Source organism: Juglans regia, chromosome 4, assembly GCF_001411555.2.
Source record: "Juglans regia cultivar Chandler chromosome 4, Walnut 2.0, whole genome shotgun sequence".
NCBI lineage: Eukaryota > Viridiplantae > Streptophyta > Magnoliopsida > Fagales > Juglandaceae > Juglans > Juglans regia.
In genome coordinates, this window is record NC_049904.1 from 27,784,701 (window position 1) to 27,803,684 (window position 18,984).

General features: G+C 36.8%; 1 protein-coding gene across 7 annotated transcripts; it reads right to left on the reverse strand.

Annotated features, from left to right (window-relative positions):
• Positions 1-13,607, reverse strand: LOC108983039 (phospholipase A I-like). Of its 7 annotated transcripts, none has more exons than XM_035689614.1 (19): positions 12,804-13,607; positions 11,787-11,934; positions 11,545-11,623; positions 11,234-11,387; positions 10,925-11,134; positions 10,598-10,843; positions 10,345-10,507; positions 10,010-10,270; positions 9,798-9,919; positions 9,128-9,289; positions 8,748-8,940; positions 8,459-8,595; positions 7,764-7,902; positions 6,484-6,690; positions 5,914-6,385; positions 5,603-5,819; positions 5,411-5,500; positions 3,301-3,698; positions 1-965 (listed from the first exon to the last, which is right to left on the reverse strand). In XM_035689614.1, exons 1-19 carry the CDS (start codon positions 13,347-13,349, stop codon positions 962-964), a joined length of 3,948 nt encoding a protein of 1,315 aa, XP_035545507.1. In that variant the 5' UTR covers positions 13,350-13,607; the 3' UTR covers positions 1-961. The 7 variants fall into 7 exon arrangements, with proteins under 7 accessions (XP_035545507.1, XP_035545506.1, XP_035545508.1 ...); XM_035689613.1 differs by having other exon boundaries at positions 1-2,579; XM_035689615.1 differs by lacking the exon at positions 1-965 and having other exon boundaries at positions 2,952-3,698; positions 9,173-9,289.
• Positions 13,608-18,984: the final 5,377 nt, after the last annotated feature.

Here is an 18,984-nt window from a genome sequence, read left to right on the forward strand (position 1 = left end):
CAAATAAATGCTTCTCTATCGGTAGCCAGCTTAAACAAGTGCTGAGGTGATACAATGCACCATGCAAACACATACCTTTTAGTTGGTTAATTTCGAACTAGTACAATATAAATACATCATACAGAGAAGGTAAATGATCGACTTTTACCATAAGATGTGGCCATCAAAACTGTTTGCACCCTTGCTCACTTGCTAATAATTCTTAATAATGGAAGATTCAGGGATGCAGCAACTTTAAACCGAAAAGTCTTAACTCTTGCTGCCCGTCTGGTCAGGATTTATATAAAAGTTCGATAGAAATATAGTTTAACTGGATGGCTTCAAAGGGAGTTTGCAATCACTCCTCACAGCTTGACCAAGTTTTGCCAACTTCGGCTTGCAGCTTGCTTGCATTTCCAACGGTTGTGATCATCTTCGACAGATGTGAAACTTGTAAAAGATGTCCTTATGGAAAAGTTTTAACTCCTTGATCCCGGCCGTCTTCTGTGTGGAGACACCACAAGCTTAATGCCACCATTACTACTTCTTATCTTTAAACGCTTCTGCCCATCAAAATATCCCAGACCTGATGGTGTTTCAACTTTCATTAGTTCTTTGCAAACTAGAGATCCAAATTAAGATTTCCTACTGATCATGGCAGATCTTTTCTGCACGTGTTGCGCTCCATATGCTGCAGTGGAAGCCATTGTTATCGAAACCACCATTTCACTTCAAGGACCGGAAACCCACCATTTCTCTTCTGTGTTTTTTTGTAGGGGTTTTGGGGAGAATGATGAACGTCTGTCACAAGTACATGACGCCCGTTTCTGCAAGAACAGCCTCTATCAACTCTCACACACATACACACACACGTGTGCTTGTATTTTGAATGTTGAATGAAATGTCAAGATCCTTGCAGTTCTTAGGCTTTTGAGGTAGTTCGTTGTTGAACAAGAGCTTGATAAACATGTAATGCTCATTTTCACCTGCAGGCAAAGCCACTGTTTAAGCACAGAAAAAAGTTCAAATTAATGACTGACCCTATGCTAAGAGGAAAGTTCCATGTTAAGGGCCTCTATCAAGCTCTAGCAGTTGCTGCAACACGTCTCCTAGACGATTGATGGGTGATGTTGTAATCACTCTGAGTATATAGATAAGCTGAGAAATGATGAGAAAGGTATTACAGATTCATCCAAATAAAATACAACTAAAAGAAAATCTCTACTTCTATTTGTCTTTCTTTTTCGGGTACATGAAAACATTGTACAGATCAAATAAGTACAAGAGTAGACTGTAGTGTCAATTATGTATTAGAAGTTCACAGACTTTTATCTTCATTGATCAATCCTTCTTTCTTGTGTGAGAAGTTTCGGCTGAGAGATGGAGAAAGAGACTGCTGAATTCTGTGTCCCCCAACTCCAAGGTATTTCTCAAAGAAAGCAGAATTACGAAGATTATTATAGGATGAAGCAATCGGGAAGCACCAGAAACAGCACAATGTTAAAAAAAAGCTGCATAATGGATCCTTATGCACAACATAGGGGAACCTGACAAGAGTAATCTTATCATCATAGGAAAAAGGCATTGTTGAGCCATAGAACAAACTGGCTCAGAAAGCTTGGGAGCATCATCTAAATGTGCAAGTTATTCTTGAGGGTTCTGTAATTGTAACCAGGAATTCTGTTCAGCCGATTCCTTTCTGCAACTTCAACAACAGAACACATGTTTGGCAGGTGAGAACCAGTGGCTCTTCTCCCCTTCTTCCTTTTCCATGTCATTAGCAAGAGCCAGAAACTAGGCCTGGAGTGACCGCTGGTGGAAGCCATGTCGACAATCTGTCCCTGAGGTTTTTGTGAGCTTCCACATGGGTCTATTTCGAGCTTCCCGAAATACTCAATTTCCTTTCTGACAAGTGATCCGACGGTGCCCCGTGTGCCTATCGAAACTGGAGCAATTGCAGCCATTTTCTCAGGAAACTTGGTGGAATTGGTACTAGCTTTATACTGCATTTTGTAAGGTATATTATGAAGGCTTGTGGATGAAGAAAGTTGGGTCCTTGGTCTTTATCAAGGTCGGGAATTGCTTTGAATATAGTTGGAGCATCTCCGCTTTAATCCCCCAAACAGACACTCGTTAAACTGCTTTATCTTTAACCAAGTGGACAGCATGAAATTTTGCATAATTGAATTTCTATGTAGGGACATTGCAATGAAAGCATGCGTATTCTCCGGATAAATCTTTTACACTTTTGACTTCTTCGACCATGCAATCAAGTTTTTTGTTTTGAGCAACCTTTGGGGCTGTATACTTTTGTTAATGATTGATAATTTCTCTGGTGCGAATGAGGCAAGTTTTCTGAATGTTTATACTCTGTTCTGTGCTAAGCCATCATGTATTGACAAAATTAAAATTCCTTGTGCTTTTGATTCTTTAGTCATCATATGTGTTTGGTAAACTTCTTCTCTCTTACTGCTTCTTTTCCTTTCTGATTTCGTTGTCTTGCTTGAGTGCTTGTTAAGTATGGGGGTCCAACTGTTGTTGATATATCTCTTCCATTCTTTTGCCTTTTGAATAGGTCCCATTGTGTTCAAGATTGCAATCTAAAGTCAAAAAAAGTTAAATGAGACACCATTATTTAAGGCCAAGGAAGCCATTGGTTATGTCAATGTGCTTTAGATTCCTTGAAATAGACGCTCATTTGTTAACTAGTCTTGTTTGTTTTTATAGATGAGATGAAATTAAAGTTAAAAGTTAGAATAAAATATTATTAAAATATATTTTTTTAATATTATTTTCTGTTTTGAAATTTGAAAAAGTTGAATTGTTTATTTTATTTTGTATGAAAATTTAAAAAAATTGTAATGATTAGATGAGATGAAATGAGTTGAAAGGAATTGTAAAAGCAAACGAGGAATCAGTTAGGTACGCTCTGATTGTGATACCATTGTCTGACACATTATTTCTTCTAAAAAAATCGCATTGCATCATTGAAATCATGACCATTTGAAATAAGAGATCAAAGGCTTGCACAAAAATGAGTTAAAAGAAATTGCGGGAACTCAATCCCATACTGTCTACATATGGTCTGTACCGTTCAAAATGAAGAATGTAATACTCACCTTCATGAAAAAATCAGTTACAGACAAGAAAGCTTTTCTTAAGCCTCAAAATTCTTATTTTCTCGTATACGTCTACAGTATATTCCGCATGCTCCTGTGCTCATTCTTGTTTTATTTTCTCTTATGTTGACAATGAATTTTTATTTATATGTATGATATTTGGTTAACAAACTATTGTCTACTGGGAAGATGACATGAATACCTTAATCTTCGATGGGAGGCTAGAGCATGTTTCAGAGCAACATCAACACTCGAACCATCCCGGAACAACGAGTCATACAATTCACAGACAAACTGTGACAGTTCCTCCTCATCTTCATCCCAACAAGTGGAACGGTCTCCAATTTTCTCAGGGTCACTCATTGGACTGGCAGGTTCAGCTTCTTCATCTTCAACCTCATCCTCCCCAATCTCAAACTTGACATTTTCAAAAATATTAAACTCCCCTGATCCATGAAAGTTTGTCAGCTGCGTTTCAGGGGGTTCGGTGGAAGAACATACAACAGCTTTAGCACCAGAGTCAAGAAAGGCCTTAATCAGAGTTGGATTAAGCCCATATGTTCCCGTGCAAATTATGATCCTATCCCTCCAAGTTCCAACCTACAATTATTCAAGACAAAAGCATTGGCCACATCAATGAAAAAGAGGAATATTAGAGCAACTTTTTTTTTTTATAGGTAAGAGCAAAACTTCATTTGACTACATTAGAGCAACATTTGCAGAGCTATATAAAAGAGAGCACTTCAAACAACAAGCAATGTGCCTTCAAGGAGCAATTCTCTCTCCAGGCAGAAGGGAGTGTCCACAAAGATTATAAGCGAAGTACAGGAAATGAAGAGACTTGAAACTTAATTCTTTGTTTTTGTTTTTGTTTTCGGTTTTTTTTTTTTTCGAGGGATAATACTCAAAATCAACACCTTTGTATCGCATCTCAACACTTTTTATGTAAAAATATGAGATTTGACAATGTGAACTGCGTTATTCCTATTAGTGAACTACCACCTTTCTATCTGTCACTTCCCCTTTTAAGTCAAAGCAAAAACTCTCTAGATCTTGTTTATAAGCCCAGCAAAGACCTAATAGAGTAATAACGAAGCACAGCATACAACACCATAAGCAGCCCATTTACACATAATTTTGCTGTTGCAATGATATGAAGGACCACATCCAAGACTACTTTTTTTTACAAGTAAAATAATATTTTACTGAATCAAGTAAATAGGCAAGCCAAGTGCACAGATTTCATAAAGTTCCACAACTAGAATAAATCATTCTCTCTGGTTTCCAAAGGATTGTAGTTAGTTTGCCTTGGGCTGTCTCACGGTTACTTCTACAGTTGGCCTGCAATAGTATCTTGACCAACCCCAGGTCCAAAAGAAGCAAGACCAACAGCTAACCCAGCAGCAATAACTGAAATGTCAGGCTAAGCAAGGAGGACAACAGGTAGGAGCAATGGAGGTGCAGACCTTAGAGTGTAACACCTCAAAATCCACGTTGAGTGAGTGAATTATGAATGTTATGTAGATTTCAAGTCCCACAACGGTTACTTATTATGTGGAATTAGATTTATAATGTTCCAAATAGCTCCAATTGTAACCTTGTCTAGTCCTTTGGAGTATGACCATGAATATGGCTAGCGTTTTCTTTCAACCATTACAAATGGTATTAGAGCAGGCCTAGTAACACCATCAGCACTTGGGCACTACAGTGCGATATGAGCCAATTCCCGTATTAGTTATTTACTAGGTGGTTCAGCTTATAATAACTCCAAATAGCTCTTACAGTAACTTTGCCTAATCCTTTTGGAGTATAAGCAAATATGTAACTTGTGCTTTCCTTGGATCTTTATATTAGAGGGATTCATGTTACTAATATGTTAATTGTTAAAAAGAAATTCCGACATATAACCCCAAAGGGTTGGCCCAAGTGGTGAAGGCTTTGGTCTTGGGGTATCACTCCCTTCAAGGTCCAAGGTTCAACACCTCATGGGTGTAAACAATCATTTGGGGCGACATCTCCTGTTGAAAAGCCAGAGATTTAACTAGTTCTGTATAGGGAAACTTTCGAGGGTGCGGTGCATGGGATCGGGATTTACTCTGCAGGGGTGGGTCCGAAGGGCCCTGCCTTGGAGAGGTTCCCCGACAAAAAAAATGGAAAAAAAGAAATTCCGACATATCAGTTTTGATCGTATAAGAGCTTGCCAATAAGTACTTGGTACTATGATCATTGGAAGAATAATACCTTCTAAAGCTCCACATGATTTAGAAGAAAAGGGGAAACTATTTGGGAGTAAGTGATGGCCAAGAACATACCATCCAACGAATGTCACCAGGAGTTAAGTGCGTAGAAGGGACTGTTCTACGAAACATATATGCCCCAATCTCTTGGTCATTTTCCATAACCTTCAAAAATGTCAAACAGAGATCAGACCAAATTCAATATTTTGACAAGTTCCAACTAGTAACATAAGAAAATACCGAGAAAGAAAATTAAGAGGCACCTACTTGGGTTTGCCGCCCTATATAACGATGTACAATGCTTCCAATTTGGAACTGCGGTCTTAATGCAACCAAATCAGCAACAGTTGAAATATTGCTAAGAAGTGATGCCTCCTTTTTGCGACGTCTCCACATAACTGAAAACAAGTTCAATTTAACACACTGCACAAATTTATCTGCAAGCTCTCCAGGTTCAGCCACCACAAAGACATCATTCTGCCAACTAGAGCAATAAGTAACCAGCAGATTAGGAATAATAGACTCAAGCAATGTCAACAAGCACAAAATGGCAACTGAAACAACAGGGGCTTGTTTACCTTAATATTGAGCCAAAAGAGTCATTTTGAAGGGACAAATGTATGATGCCCACTTGTGGTGAGTTCTGCAATTTCTCATGCAGTGATCGAACTGGTAAAGAAAGCTTTCTGGGCCCTGGAGGAGATATTGGGGGTGATGCAGCTGCCTTTCCAGATTCACCATCCAAGCTTAAATGTGGGACCACATCAATTCTGCCAAGCCTCTGTGGGCCAAAATCAGGACTGTAAAGAAATGGGCTTGATGGGAAGCTTCCAGTGGACAGAGGTGATGCAAATGGTGTTTGAAATGTTGCTGCTGGCGCAGTCTTCACTATCCCTGAAATCCCTTGAATAAGGGATAGCCGTATTCCAGTGCGGGAGCAAAATGACTCGAGTGCTCGAGCATGGCACACAGTTCTGCCTGAATCTGGATTATGTGAAGCTTCAACAAGTAGTACATTATGCCTCCACCCCAGAGAAGGTCCACTGACATCTAGCACAGTAGAAGACCAGAAGAAGTTAAGGTCCAGAGAAACAAGTAACAAGACAATTTCCTACCAAAACCAATAATAGAAATAGCAGCACTAGTACCTACACTAGACCCCTTCGCCTTGGGGTAATGCTGAGTTCTCATATTCTCTGACCATTTCTCATCATTTTGGTAAGGAAGAAGCAGTCTCTCACAGACCTTCTTAAAGGTTTGAGAATTATTTTGGATGTATTTCTCAACTGCGGCTTCCAACTTCAGCCAGACAGCTGGATCAGTCTCATCCAGTTCCATATCACAACGTTCATCAACTGTGAGGAAGACCAGACCATGTAGAATACTGACTTGAGATACACAGATTTCATTAAAAGACTATTTAAGGAATCGAACAAAGGAGATCTTTTACATTCATGTATAGGCTGCACCAGAGCAGTCCTGGGTACCTGACAGGTCAAGCTCAGCTCAGTGAAAATTGAGAGAGCTCAAGCTCAGTTCCAACTCAACTAAAAGCCATAAAATTCTAGCTCATGTGTGCTCAGAATACACTTACAGAATCACTAGCTTTTATGGCTCAGCTCAAGAGGCAAGTTAGGGATGCTCACAAAAATGATCACTGTGAACCCAAGTGTCAACTCTCAGCTGATGACCTCTAAATATCTATGGGGTCTGGAAAGGATATAACAAAAAAAGAATTGATATTTGCAGTCGTGGAGTGTGCAAACACCGCTCAATCTCTTTGGAAAAAGTGAGTTAATACTAAAATCACATGAAAAATAAAAAATTTAATAGTGGATCTCACTCTTTTTCAAAACAATTGCATGGCGCTTACGCATTCTACGACTGCATGTAGCATTACTCTAATAAAAGACTGCACAACATGTCTTTTTTCATTTTCTTTCTCGTGTTAATTCAAATCAATAGACTAATATGTAGACCAAGGACCCAGCAGACATAACAAGCTTCTCAATACAGACATCTAGCTGCAAGTGCTACAAAATTACCATTCCATAGAGGCTCGTGAACAAATGAGCTTGAGTCAGATATGGCTTGAGCTTGGCTTATTCTATAAGGCTAGGTTTGGATATAAAGATGGTTTCAACTCATCTCAACTCATCTCATTTAATCATTACAACTTTCTCAAATTTTCATACAAAATACAATAAAAAATTCAAAAATTTCAAATTTCAAAACAATAATAATATTAAAAAATAATATTCTAATAATATTTTATTCAACTTTTAACTTTTATCTCAACTCATCTTATCTCAATTCATTATCCAAACCTCACCTAAATGACTAAGCCAACCGAGGCTCTAGTCACACCAAGCCCACTTACAAGCCTACCCTTTTTAGCTTATATAGAATTCCAAAGTCATCACTGTACCTGGATTAAATCGAAAATATTGTATTTCAGGGAGCATAGGCAGCAATGTGCTTAAAGCTTCCTCTACCCGATCTACAGAGCATGCACTCTCAATCAACACTTGCCCGGTATCCAGATAACGCCAACCACCTTTCCGCACCTGCAACAGCAGAGATTTTAGAGACCAATCACTAGGATTCACATGAAAGCAACTTCACAATCCCTGTAATTCTTTGACAATGTTTCAACATAGTTTCTACTGACTATTTTTTTCAATGTCTTTACCCCGAGAGAGAGAGAGTGAGTGAGTGAGAGAGAGAGAGAGAGAGAGAGAGATGACTACTCTGTATACACCGGAAGATATCAGGAAAACCTAGTACTTCTGAGATAACATAACAGTAGTCCTCATCCCCCTAAATTTTATGCATCAATTGACTTACCAAAAATAAATTATGCATTCATGATGAATTGCCAAGAGAGCATGGGTTGTCAAGTTCAGGTTCTCACTATCAGGGACTGTAAAAGAAACATGGAGATCTGGGCCATGTTTGGGTTTGGATTTAAGACATCCCGAGAATGAATACTCTGTAAAATATTCTCCCTTTTTCAAGTTCAGCAAATTATTATGACTACTTTGAAAAAGTTAAGATTTAACCAATAAAGTAGGAGTTTTATAACGGGCCCTTAAAAACAAAAAGGAAGCTGTGAGCATTTACCTTCGTTGGAACCGAACCACAGCCAATGGAAACTAAGCAGCCAATTCTTGTGTCAGGCCAAAGAAGTCGGGCTTCTCTTATGGAAAAAATGGTAGGATTGTTTGCCACTATTGCACCATCTTGCCAGCGTAGCACATCTACGGAAATTAGCAGGAAAAATTCTATGATCAAGAGACAATAGAACGAGAAAAAGGGAAAATGCCTACCATGCTGAACGTAGTCGAGAAAAATGGTGACAACAGCCAAAGGATGATCCAATTTAAACAATTACAGTACAGGTGAAGAATACCATCTGAGAAATCATCAAGATAATATGGAGCAGCAGAAGATGCTCTTATAGCTTGCCATACTTTGTGCTTACAACTTCCAATAAAAGCACTGCGCTTATAGCCAACTTGACCATCTGTAGGAGGCAATCCTTGCATAGTAATTCCTGAACTTTCTGAGATTGCAAGAGGCACCTCTAGTGTTCCAGCAGGATACTGCAATTTGAGAGGAAAAAAGATTATTCAGAGAAATTACCACAAACAAAACCGGAACCACCGACAGTTATCATAATTACCACAACTGTAGTATACCTATGCAACATAATTCTATGATGCATTGCAAAAGATAAAAAAGTAATAATATGTCCAAATGTAATAACAACAGGAACTCTTTGTATCAAACCTGATAATTGCGAAATATAAAAGGCTGAGCCGGTACAACGCTCACCAAGGTTGATACAACAAATACTTTGGGAATGTTTTTCACTGCAGACTCTATTAGAAGGTCCCCATCATCATCCGCACATATTTCCTTTAACAACCTCTGAAACTGATCTGCACTGTGCTGCAAGATAATGTGTTAGTGTCTTTTACTAATGAACAGGGAGCGGTAAAGATAAAACAAAAAACTTTTGTTTTAAAATATAAGCAGTGGACTTGCTTGTATAAAATAATGACTTTCCTTCATCGAGTAAAATTCCAAACTCATGAGAATCACAGGTGCTTCATGAAAAACAATCACAGTTATAATACAAGGTGCAAATTATTTAGAGAGTTAGCAACTTTCTGAAGTATTTTTGTTGTTAAGTCATTCTCCATTGCCCTCCCCACCCAGAAAGTAGAAAATATCTTGTCAAAGCAAAAGACAATCTGAAGGATATTATTTTTCTTTCAAGAACGATTAGCCTATGCACACCTCCACATAACAATAACCACATAACAATAATATCAGGAAACCTTTTTTTATAAGAATTTTTTATTATCAGGAAACTTATGAGGAACAAAGGAAGAAAAAATGTATTCAATGAAAATATATATGTAAAAAGAGCACAAATGAGAGAAGTAATCCATACTTTTGATCCATGTACAACCACTCTAAAACTCTGTGATGAACTCTTATAAAGTTGATCCAACTTTTCAATCCAAGTTGCAGCTTCATTGTCCTTTGGCACAGGATCAGCAAAGACGAGTTTTCCTAAGATTCCAAAAATTCAATGAGATAAATAATTTGCAGAACAAGTAAAAAAAATCATGTGTACTATGTTTCTGACTTTAGCATACTCACCAAGGTTTTTGTATATTTCTTCACACTGTTCCAAGGTCATTAGCTTGACACCAAGGGCAACAGCAAGCATGCCACCCGTTGATGTTCCACATATAAGGTCAAACATCTCATGTATCCGCTTTCCAGTTCCCTTCTCAATTTCTTTAAGAATCTGCACGGTTGCCATACCTTTCATGCCACCACCATCCATTGAGAGGATGCGTAGTCCTTGCTTTGCTATTGGTCTACCATTTATCGCACGTCGTAGATTTTCATTCTCCCCTAAAAGGAGACAACAAAAGATCTATCAGGTTAAACAAGATCAAAACAGAAATAACCTAGATCAAGAAACAAACCAAGAATTGCCAAAGCACGAGCTGCAGCTTTATTCACACGTGGTTCAGGGGCAGCTGTCAAACGTAAGAGCAGTTCCCGCAAACTTTCAGAAGTTACCAGAATACGACGGTTCTCCAAACAGAAAGCCAAATTTCCAACTGCTAACAAAGCCAACCTTTGTATCTAATTAAAGATAAACCTTAAATATTACTTCACCATGCAATAGAATGGAACCAATTAGACCCAATATATTATGAGAAGTAGAGAACTTGCCTCAGGGTTTTTATTGGCACATAAAAATTTTAAGGATTTCAATACATCCTTCGTCAACATCTTCTGAGCTACAGTGTCAGATGCAAAAGCTAACTTCACCATGACTTGCAATACCGATAGTACTTCTTCCTGACCAACAGATTTCAGCACTGTTTCAATGGGTTGCATGATATCAGCTCTCATCAAATGCATTGTGACAGAAACATCAGCAGCAAGAGCCGAAAGAGCGGAGCATGCTTGTTCAACCTGTTGGAAGCAATTATTACCCAAAATAGGAACATAAACAAATAATATTGTACTTACAAGAGCAAGAACTATCATACATACCACATGATGGTTGTCACTGCTGATCATACTTATAAGCTGACGCACTGCATTCTCATCTTTACCAACAACTACCCGGTTTCCTTGGTCTTGCATTATCTTTGCTAGTGCAGATGCAAGTAAAGGGTGATGACAAGAAGAAAAACGGAATATAAGAGAGAAGAAGGCACTTAGCTTATGTCTAGATGCAACAAAATAAGAACTGTTTTCCATCTGCAATTACCAAAAGAAGATATATATATTCAACTCCACATGTTATCTACACTCAAAAGATAAAGTGAAAAACTGCCATTAGATCTGTATCATCAGTACCTCTATTTGCACGTGCACTGATCTTAAATTTTCATCAGCTACAATTCTGATATTTGCAAGAGACAAATGGCGAAGTTTGTGCAATGGCAAAATTGCAGGAAGAAATTCAAGAGGATTACCGAAGAGCCTTAGAACCTGTAACTCGGCCATTGCCCTAACATAAAAGTAGTAGTAGTAATAATAATAATAATAGTAATAATAATAATAATAATAAAACACTAATGTAGAAAAATTTTGGACTTCACCACCTTTGTGGACTAGAAAGTAGAACAAAGAATAGACTAAAAATGCTGAATTAGTTATAAAATGACCTGAAGTCAAGGAGAGGCCGAACAAGCTTGTTATGCTCCAATGATAATTCCACCAGTCCAACACATTGTCTTAGTTCCACTGCTTAGAATTCCAACCAAAAACAGACAAATGGAAAGCTCCATCGTTACTAGCTTGACCTCTATAAGCATGGGTTAATTTTGTATATTCAACATGCAAACAACATAATTAAACAAGTCATTAAAGGATACTAGTTAGATATACAAAATAATTACATGCTTACCAGGTACTGAAACCAGCATGTTGTAATCAACCCTAAGCACTTTTAAGCTTTTCAGCTCACCAAGCTCCGGTGGCAAAAGTGTGAGCTTGTTGTTATCAAAGAAAAGCTTCTCAAGATGAGGCAAACGAGTTACCTCTATAGGGAATGCCTGTCAATAGTAGACAACACATAGGTTGTAATATGCTTAACTTGAATGACCGTCCCAGCCCAACAAACCAATATGGGCCAAAATTATACAGGTTGACCTCCGCAACATTTGCCACCTTTTAATTTGAAAATGTTACTCTCTAAATTATGCAGTCTGTGTTTTGTTCAGTTACTATTACTAGAAGCATAATGATTCAATTAAGAAGGTATTATTTTTATCGGTAAACAAAATTTTATTGATCATAAAAATAGGCAAGAGCAATTAAGAGCAGACAGTATCTAGCACCAACCAATTACAGTTGCACCAAAGTTTAAATATTAAACAAGAACTTAATTCCATATTGCCAATTCACTTAATGAGAGAGATAACAGAATGAGTTACAGATACTTTTTACTACTAACATAATTAAAATGCTTATAATTGGTCTATGGTCTGTAGTTACATATAATTAATTTCATTCAAAATAAATAGAATTATTTTAAAAGAGCACGAGCAATGCTCGATAAACAACTTGGCTTGAGCTCGTTAAAGAATATGAATAAAGGGCGAAAAATAACTCAACTCAGCTCGAGTTCGTGTTCGTGTTTTGATTAGCTCAAGTTCAGCTCTATGAGCTCCGAGCTCCATCTCTAATTTTCAGTCAAGCTCGAGTCAATAACGATCTCAGATTGATTAGAGCCATATAAGCCATATAGCTCATGTAACCCATAAGCCATATAGATCATGTAAGCCAGTTGAGCGGAAGCCGGTTTTTATTTTGTTTTTGTTTTTTTTCCTTGCACCCTAAGTATATGAAATCATCTCGTGCGAACGATCAGTGCGGCGAAAAATAAAAAGAACAGAAATTGATATTCCCGCTTAGAACTCACCGACAAGCCGCAACCACAGAGACTGAGCACAGTGACGCTCTTCCAATGCTCACCACAGTCGGAGACACCGTCGGCAACCCCCGGCATCAGCGGGGCGAGATTCGACCTTAACAAGCGCGTTAACACCCCGGTCCCATCGTTCTGCTGCCCCGACCCGGCCGACTTAGTCATCGTCACGGACCTTAGATCCTCCCTCCTCTGCACCACCCTCATCTCCACCCTCACATTTGGCTCCCCCACTGCCTCCTCCTCCTCCGGCCTTAACTCCACTTCCACTGCGTCCTGTGGCATCGGCAGCACCACCATCAGCTGCGACTGGAGCCTCAAAGCCACCTGATCCTCGTCATCCGCGGCAGACCAGTCCAATTCGATCCGAAACCCTAGCTCTTGATCTTGCGACATGATCGATGCCGAAGACGAAGAAGACGAGCTTGACGAAGATGCCGACGACGTACGGTCAGGATTCTCCTGAGACTCTTCATTGCCGTAGTTCAGCCTGAGGTGGAAGGTCTCAGAGGGTCGCTTCCAGCCCAATCCCCAAGACATTGTTGTTAATAATATCCTAGATTAGGGATTCCACTGTTCCTGACGGTCTGATTCGATGGCTGCGAATTGAGAGGGAGTGGCATTTGGGAAATACTAACATAACATCGCGATGACATTTCTATGTCTGTGAGAAAAAAAAAATTAAATTCTCAATCCTAGGAATGGAAATTAGGGCGAGGAATTTGAGAGGAAGACGATGAGATCAATGGCGGGAGAGAAACGCCGATGTTGAAGTTTGCAACGGAAACAAACAGAAGGTCTGTAATCTGTATTGCTGTTACTTGGGGGATGGTTTGTGAAGCGGCGTCGTATTGATTTTACTTCTTTTCTTTTTCCCACAAGAAAACTTGGTCATTACTTTTTATTTTAGTTAGGTTGAGATTTAACAGAATATTTGTAATCGTGGAGTGCGTAGATTTTATGCAATTTTTTTAAAAAATTAAGTAAATATAAAACTCATGTGATAAAATATTATTTTTTTAATAATGAATCTCACTCTTTTTTAAAGAGATTACGCGACACGTTTATATACTTTATAATTGTATATAACATTACTCGAGATTTAACTACTGCACATCTTATTTTGAAGGATCATGCTACGAGAGTGGCCCACCGAGTATGTAATTTTTTTTTGGTTTTGTTCAAATATTTTTTAAACCCCTTAAACATTTAAAAAGACACAAACTCATTAAAAAATATTTTCTTAATTATTAAGTAGAAAATAATAATAAAAAGAAAATGATAGTATGTCTCATGGATTTATCCCCTCATTTTAACCGTTTATGTATTTAATTTTTTTTTCTTTTTGCTTGAAGGTTAAGAAAGTAATTATTAGTGCATTGGTGTATTTTTTATTTTTTAAAAATATTTAAACATGTTTAAAAATTGTGAAAAAGAAAAATAAAAAAAATGTAATTTACACTAGAGGGCACACCCAACGGTTAAATCTGGGTGGCAAATAGCTGCGTCCATAATAATAATAAAAAAAACAAATTGGTACAAGATGTCGGTGGTGGGGGTGAAAATCGACGTCGTCGGTGTGATTTCGGTCCAAAACCGACGCTACACCGACGTATTTTTCAAATGTTTAGAACCACCCGATTAGGGGAACAAACTGGCAGCCTTGGTGTCGACGTGATTCTGGTTAGTTCTTCGATTTCCCGTCAATAGAACTACAAAGGAGGAGGGGGAGCGGAGGGTGTGGCGTTGCGGGGTTGTGTGAGAGAGGAGAGAGATTCAAAAGAAATAAGAAGAAGAGAGAAGAAGAAGAAGAGGAGGAGGGAGGGGGCGGGGTTATTCATCCTTATTCAAAACGGCGCCGTTTCATATAATTTTTTTTTTCCATAAACATTAGAACTAAAACATTTACGTATAATATATATATATATATATATATATATAATCGGCCGGTTTAGTGATTTGGAACAGGTTCAAACGGGGACCAAACATGCCGACGTCGGTTTTCTTAATTTTCTGTTGCCCACCGACCAGTTCTCTATCAATTTTGACCAGTTCACATTGATGATGGCTAGTGTGGCGGTTTTTGTACAGCTCTAGTCGGTGGACATCTCAATAGGAGTGGTAGTTTTCTATTTTGAAATAACGCATTGTGTTGCGATAAGTTTTGAACCAAGTTACCACGTTGTAATTTCATGAACTACCACATAAAAAACTATTTATTTTTTTTAGAAAATTCAATTAAATTAAATTTTTTATAAATTATTTAAAATAACATAAAAAAAATAGAAGAAAGAAAGACGTAATTCTCCCCTCCTTGCTAGACCACCAAACTTTGAATGGAACACACCACAACTGTTGATAAAAACTATACAGATAATAGTGTTGGAAATATTTTCAAAATAATATATACTATATTTATTATTAATAATATTTTGATGATTTATTTTTGAAAGTTGTGAATTATTTTAGAAAGAGAGAAGAAATAGAAAGTTTATGAGACTTAATAGTATTTTGGTATTGAGGCTCTAGGTTTATCCATGAGACTGGGTTCGAGCCACACCTCCTTCAAATGAGGGACTTTTATTGATTTATGGAGAGCCTGCTCCACACAGACCATGGCATGCGGCCTAGCACCAAGGCATTCATGCGCGAAAGGCTGCAACGTGTGTAGGTGCATAACGCCTAGTGCACAAAGGCACAACTCTTGGCAAATAAAATGCCTAAAGTCGCACTAGTCAGTTCGAACCCATGCGAGCTGTTTGGCTGGGAAGCAAGGTGATTGTTGGACCAAGTCCAACCTTTATGACACTTGGTAACATGAACAATAAATATACCTATTTGGATTAGATTTTGAAAAGTTACAACCTTTAATTCACATCTTTTGACCTTTTATATATAGATCCATTGGCGTACGAATTATAGTATCATTGAATGACAGAAACAAAGAAGGCAATTTCAAAATTCTCTCTCTCAAAAGTGTTCATTTCTTAAAAACTTGTTATTAGAAACTATTCATTCAGTAGATAATATATTTTTAATCTCTTGGTTAAATAGCAAAATCTGAGGATATTCGAGGTCTAATTTCATATGTACATAACGCAGTTAGACAAACAAACTTGTTTTAGATTTCATTGTATATTGGAGACAAACTCACTTGTAACCAGTGTGCATACCGTTATTGGTGGGGGTCAATATTGTTTTAAGAAAAGCGACATTGTAACTCACTTTGAAGCAAACATTTATCTCACTATTTTCTGTTTTACAGCTCCTTTGCACCAACAAATAGTTCACTTCAAGGGGAACACTTTTGTATGACAGAAGATGGAAGAGATTTAGAGAAAAGTTCTATATCATTCCTAAATCATTCTTACAATACTCAGCTTTTAGTATATATATTGCCGGGCAGTATAACCGAAAGCAAGCAGTAGAGGCTAAGGGCAACCCCTAATACAATGTAATTAGCAACAATCCAAAGCAAATAAAACCCATCCAAACAGAAAAATCAGGTCCCAAGGAATATGCTCAGTATTACTACATCCATAAATGAATTACATAAAAATAATCTCATAAATTAATGTGGTTTTATCTAATCTGTTAGATCGATTTTACAATAAAAGTAACTTTATAATTGACGAACGATATCAAGTAACGTTAATTTGTAAGATTATTTTTGTGTAATCTATTTATGACCCAATTTATTTGAAATAGAGAGACCTGATCGAGAACTTGTCATAAGTTGACTGTTATTCTTTAAAAAATATATATAAAGGGCAAATCTAATGGTGTTATACTAGTGAAGAAAAATGTTTTCATAGAGAAAGAGTTAACAATGGACCAATTCAAATACTTTTATAAAAATAAAAATCTCTCTTAAGTTCTGAAATGATACATGACAAGTGAGAATTCTCATAATTTAGATTGAAAAATTCATCCAATCCAATTTAAAAGAAGACTTTATCCCCTTTTAAACTCATGCTGATTTTTGTTTTTATTTGTTGGTAAAATACAAAATAATATAATAAAAAGTATAATTAAATTAAAATTAAAACGAAATCAGTTTGGACTAAGGCGCAAAAATCTCGCTCTCTTTAAAGAGACTCAAACACTCTGGGTATACAAAGTCTCAAATTAACCAGTGCAATAGAACTCCTCTTGACTTGACTCTTCTAGGATACAACAGTCTAACTGATCTTCGTATGACTCAAGTTTACTCTGTATAAGTGGTTGAGTCTAAAACTCCACTCAAAAGAATACATCTCTTTTATCTAGAAATACTCTCAAAATTATCTAAGTACAATCCCTTTTTAGTCTCTTTAGAGATTTTCTCTATGTTGTACAGATAAAACAGCACCACGCTAAAAATAATAATAATAGACTATCGACAGACGCCAACCTCAATTTAAGCAATTCAATATACACTAAGAACCGGCACATTCATTCATGAAAAGAAATAGACTCGGTAATGCTGCAATGAATGATGAATTAAAAGAACAAATTTAAGGAAAACTAGATTAACGTTTTTTTTCAAGAAACGGCAACTCATTCATTACCAACTTAAAAGAAAAAACCGACTACAGAAGTTTATAGGACCATTAACTAAGAGTGATAAGAATTTAGTTGATAAAAATAAAGAAGAAAAAGTTCAAACGTAAAATAACGGTACAAACGTTAATGGCCTCTTAAAAAAAAAACGTTGGTAATGAACATCTCTGAAAAGAAACGTTATTGAAAAATACTATTTATTAAAAAATTCCAACATTATTCTCTTTGGATTTCTGTATGTCTTTGAGCTATCAATGAGATCTAACAGTTTTCCACTCATATTATTATATAAAAAAGATCATGATTTAGTAATATCTTAAAAATAAAAATTTATATGTAAGATCTTATTGTGTGTCAAAAAGTAAAATTTTAGATTATTAGGCACTAATATCACTCATAATAACATCAAAGATAGAAAAGAACAAAAGAGATCACTACTGGCATCGACTACAATCACAACCCTTTATTATATTCCATTGAAAAATAAGAGAGATCCTTTTTATTTGTGGTTTTTTAGGAGAAATTATATTTGCAGTTTTAAGTATGTAAGTTTCGCATATTTTTTTTTTAAAAAATTGGATAAATTTGAGACTTACATAAAAATTAATTTTTCTAATGACGGAGCTATTTTTTTCAAATGGAGTATGTGAGACTTGCACACTCTAAAACTGCATCTAATATTATTTTTTTAGGGTATAGATTTAATTTTACGAATTATAATCATACTTTCGTGTTCTCTCCTCTTTTACTGTTTTTTTGAACTTACGATTTGAGTTTTGCTAAATTTGAAATTAAACTCCTAGCCTCAATTCGCATTGATTTGTAAGTATAAAAAAAAAAAGAAAAGAAAAGAAAAAAAAAGTATATTATCATAGTTTCCCTTAACTTCTTAGTAATCGTCATTTCTTTAGAACACCCTTTTCTATTGATGGAGCCGTTTTTTTTTTAAATGGAGTATGTGAGACTTACACACTGTAAAATTATATCTAACATTATTTTTTTTTAGGGTATAAATTTAATTTTACGAATTATAATCATACTTTCATGTTCTCTCTCTCTCTCTCTTTTTTTTTTTTTTTGAACTTGCGATTTGAGTTTTGCTAAAAATGGCAGAAGTAAGAGGAAATGAAAATCATGGAAGAAGATGTGTGTTCTACTGGAGGAAGAGTGAATTGGGGTGCGAGACCTTGTAAAAGTGCATAGATCTTTGTTTTTGAAGTTTGGGTGGCAGTTATTGACACATAATTCATTATAGGCAAGGTTCTTTCGGGCAAAATATATTAAACATGGGCATATCTCTTTGAGTGTTGATGGCAATACATGTTCGACGTTTGGGAAGAAAATCATTGAGGGGTTGCTTGAGCTACTGCAAAATTCAAGATAGAAGGTTCGAGAGGGTAACCTTTCGCTCTGAATTGATAATTTTCTGGGCCATGGCCCTTTATGTGAATGGGTGGAAGTGATTGAAAAATTGAACATTAGACTTCAAGAGCTTGTTGTTAATGATCGGTGAGATGTGGAGAAACTACAGTTGCTATTGAGGGCGTAGAAGATTAGCGATGTGGTGGTTAAGGTTGGTGCGTTAAGAGATGTGAAGGACGTATTAATCTGATTAGTAGAGAAGGACGAGAAT

Coding starts and splice junctions, on each gene's coding strand:
- LOC108983039 (XM_035689612.1), bottom strand. CDS start 13,349: ATGTCTTGGGGATTGGGCTGGAAGCGACCCTCTGAGACCTTCCACCTC. Junction 9,290..9,797: donor TGGTTGTACATGGATCAAAA/GTATGGATTACT, acceptor ATTATCTTGCAG/CACAGTGCAGATCAGTTTCA. Junction 6,386..6,483: donor GGCGAAGGGGTCTAGTGTAG/GTACTAGTGCTG, acceptor CTACTGTGCTAG/ATGTCAGTGGACCTTCTCTG.